The sequence below is a fragment of the Melanerpes formicivorus genome, unplaced genomic scaffold (genome assembly GCF_026170545.1).
Source record: "Melanerpes formicivorus ecotype bairdi unplaced genomic scaffold, bMelFor1.0.p_v2 SCAF_19, whole genome shotgun sequence".
In the NCBI taxonomy this organism is placed as follows: domain Eukaryota; kingdom Metazoa; phylum Chordata; class Aves; order Piciformes; family Picidae; genus Melanerpes; species Melanerpes formicivorus.
The window spans coordinates 5,179,539-5,183,566 of record NW_027142371.1 but is presented as its reverse complement, the minus strand read 5'-3'; the positions used below and the strand labels follow the sequence as shown (position 1 = coordinate 5,183,566).

Below are 4,028 nucleotides of genomic sequence, written 5' to 3'. Positions count from 1 at the left end.
GTGACCGCATCACGCAGGGCGGTGACACTGTTCGGCCGCCAGGCCAATCAGCGGCTTCTCCTTCCCCGACGCAGTCCGCCAGGAGCCAACCGTGACTGAGATCCGTACGGGAGGACAAACGGCCAATAGCTGAGCTCTTCCCACAAGGCCCCGGGGCGCCTCCGGGAGCGGCCGGGCCGCAGCGGGAGCCGGGCTGGACGCGGGGGTGGCCGAGCGGCGCCAGGAGAATACGGCGTAAGGAAGCCGGCATGGCGGGGGGAGGAGGAGGAGGACGAGGCAGCAGCCTACGATTAGAAGCCATTGAGGAAAAGAGGAACGTGAAGAACGGGGGGGGGGGGAGGGAAGTAGACGCGAAACCAACCCATCTAACACCCCCTGGAAATGAAAGGCACAGCAACACTTCTTAAAACTTTATTGATTTACCACTTGATTAAAGCATGGAATATTATAACAGTATTATACATAGTATTTTCATGTAGAAAACTTTACATAGGTTCGTTGGTTTTTTTTTTCATATTATATAATTTCGGTATTTTCAAAAATGTATACATCCATAGGGCAAGGAATGCTCTTATTTAAATTAGTGGTAGTAAATGCACTTAATATGGAGATCTTCAAAAAATTAGGCATTTTAAATATGTGAAAACATGTATTTTACACAGAAATAACATTAAAGGTGCTGAACAGACTGAATTTACATACTACATTTCTGACCAAAAAAAGCTTAGTTCTAATTCGGACTAAAAGTTACTATTTTTAAATCTTCCTTAATCGTAAGACTGAGCTAAAATTTGGGGGGGGGGGGGGGGGGGAGGGTGTTTGCTTATATTAGTGGAGGTTGGGTTAGACTGTTCTGTTTGGAGTTTGCAAAGTGAGATATGAGACTGATAAAGCACTGTAAAAATAATTTTCTTGTGCTGTAAGACAGAGTGAAGATGAAAGAGGTTGTAGGGTTTTCCTCATTAGCATCCTTCCCCCCTGCCTATTTCCTAGAGGGTTCCAAAATAAGAAGTAGTAACAAATACCATGCAGTCTCTGTATGTATACCCTTATAGGTAAATCTGTTTATAGTTCATTTGTTGCATAACACTACTTTAAAAGTCTAAGAGGTTACTTTGTCTTACTTCATGTATTGCACAGACATCTCAATCTCTACCGGGACAGGCTGACTGACACAAAACCTTGTCCTTATTCATAGTTCAACTAAAGCCAACAAAACCACCACAGGCAGATAAAGTCTGTGCCAGCAGTCAGGACAAGATCAGAACCAGCAGTGAGTACAGGAGTTTTGGCTCAGCATTTTTAACTTCCTTGAGATGACTCTGGGTTATGGTCTTTCTGACACTATAGGGGAAACCAAACAGCTGATGAGAATGTTTCACTTAACATACCATTCTTATTGCTTCAACATGTACAATCAGCTCCAAAAAAAGTGACAGGATTAAGGCTGTTACAGTCCAATTGCATTCCCCTCCCCCTTCTCCTTCATGCACTACAGAGTCTAGGCTGTTTTGATGTCACATACCCAACTTCAGCAGTTTATATATGGCATAAGTACAATTAAAAAAACCCAACTTTACTAAAACAGTCTCAGACCTCAGGCTGAAGGAATGGCTTGATTAACACCCTGGTTCTATATGCAGAAATAGTAGAAGTGTTGCACATTAAAGAAAGCCCACAATAAAACTGCAGTATAGTCTAAGATTGGAAAATCAGGAGACTTGTTTCAAGACAGGAGTTGTAAGGCTTTCAAAAATGTAAAGTACAGAGGGAGCATGCAACTTGTAGCAGTTTGTGTTTTGAGAGGAGATAAGGGGGTACATTCAACAAGGCAGTGACACATTCAAAATCTGAAAACAAAATGAGAGGTTTCATAGATTTCCTCAGGACTACCTAGGACTGGAACAAAAGAAATAGCCCAGTCTTACAGCTTTAAATAGAACTAAAATAAATACTTCATTTTTACTGTAACTGATGAGGTGATTTTACCAGGGAATGAACAACTACAATAAACACAACATAAAGGGACATCTCAAATGCAGCAAATTAAATACCAGCACTGCTTATTCTTCAGTCTTCTCCTATTGTGAAATGTAGCCATATATTCCCTTCTGCTAAGTGTTAGTGTCTAGGTTTCATCTAATGGGCATTTAAAACTTAAAGAGCCACAACCACCGTTTATTTTTCTTTGGTTAAAAATAAAGTCAAGACAAAACCACGAAAGCCTTATCACTCCTACCAACTGCCAACCCATTCCCAAACAATGCTCAAGTAGAACAAGCCAATTTACTGCACAGCACCATATGAACCCTTTGGAAACAGCTCTCAACAAGTGAAATAACAGGCTGAACACTTCCTATCATTCAAGTAGGTTGTTGAGTTTCTTGTGGTTTAGAATACTGTTATATTTTAGGTGTGCTGCTCCAGAGAGCACAGCAGTTTATATAACAACTTTGTAGTATTTTAGGATGTGGAACCTCTCCTCATCCCATCCTGCCACACTCTTCCAGGCTAGAGAAGTCTTAAGACCTCTAATTAAATTTTTTCCAAAGGTCAGACCTCAGTCCTGCAGTACTCCAATACTAAACTGATATTCTATCATGGAAACAGCTGTCAGAACAACCCATGCATTTTGAACAGAGAAAGGGAAGTCTCCAGGGCAGGCAAAGATGCAGTGCTAAGTCGCATCTGCCTCACAGATACCATTAAAGCATAGAGATGTGTTTGTAACTCATATAGTCCATGAGTGAACTTACTTAGATTTTGTTAGAGCAGTTTTGAGGGATTTATTTCAGGTTTGATTTTTGGATCACAACAGGAATTAATAATGGAAAATAAAAGTTATTTGCACAAAAAGATAAATCAGAAGTTGTAGATCTGTAGCAAGACAGCATTTCATATGTATTAAGGACAGGACTTTTTACCAAACAGACACAATTACTACTAAATACATAGTGCCCAAGGGCAAAAAGGGTGGGTTGGTTTGTTCTGACCCTTGTTTTCAGTATTACTGTATATGCTCTGTCTGTGATCTGGCAATGTATGAAACTAACTGGAAAGGTTAAGTCTTTGATGTGTTGGTTTTGGTTGGGTTTTTTCCAAGTGTTTAACTCAAGACTGTCAAGCTACATAGAACAGCTGCTACTGTATGCTCCTGATGTAAAACCTTACATAAAACAGGTCACAGAGGATGAAGGTATTAAAAAGTTCTTTAAATGAATTGCTAAACAGGAGGAAAACCCTTTACCCAAATACCCTACAGGCTGTCTGTCCACCTCAAAAACTGTAACACACTGCCTGCTCTAGTCATGTACACACAAATAAAAACCCAGAATGATCTTCAGTGCCCATTAGCCACTGCAGTGTAGTTTATTATGAACACATGTCCTAACATCACAAGGCTATACAAGTAGATTCATTTCCAGAGGGCACAATTCCTATTGAGGAATCCAGCTGATTGATCAGCTTCAGCTGGGACGCAAGACTGAGCAGTGGTAAGAGACCAGAAGAGACAGACTTGATCGTAAGGATGACTAGCATTGAAACAAAGGGACTGTTACACCTACTGTATTAGCTCTGTAAGCAGTAATTTAAATAAACCTGCTGATACTTTTGTAGGACTGACAGAACAGGATGGGTTTTGCCTCCTCCCCAGATGCCACTATGGTAAGAGTAACTTGCTGCTGTGTTGTTACACCTGGGTCCCATGCTTTCCCATCCATTTTAATTCATCTGTGGAGCACAGCTTTATGTACAAGCTGCAGTAACCAGCCCTACTCAGGGCTGCCATGAAGGTAAGGTTATCCCAGTTGTCCGTATCTGCTCCTCTGTTACGCAGATCTTGAACACAACGCCTATACGAAGGAAGAACTTCCGCAGCACAGCTCGAAGCTCGGGAATCAGGTCAAACTGCATGATTTCACACAAGTATGGGTAATATGTTGAAGCATGTGCTCTAAACTGTCAAAGACAAGACAAAAAAAAAAGAGAATGTTATTGTCTGTTGCTATAGGAAAGCAGAGGTTTTC

The 4,028-nt window shown here is 41.2% G+C and overlaps 1 protein-coding gene across 1 annotated transcript in view; it reads right to left on the bottom strand.

Moving 5' to 3' along the window:
• Positions 1-385: 385 nt before the first annotated feature.
• ARFGEF2 (ADP ribosylation factor guanine nucleotide exchange factor 2) overlaps positions 386-4,028 on the bottom strand; it is a 42,006-nt gene continuing 38,363 nt past the window's right edge. Inside the window, exon 39 of the mRNA XM_068149881.1 lies at positions 386-3,960. Coding sequence (XP_068005982.1) covers positions 3,778-3,960 — 183 coding nt within the window. The 3' untranslated portion in view covers positions 386-3,777. The remainder of the gene's footprint in view (positions 3,961-4,028) is intronic.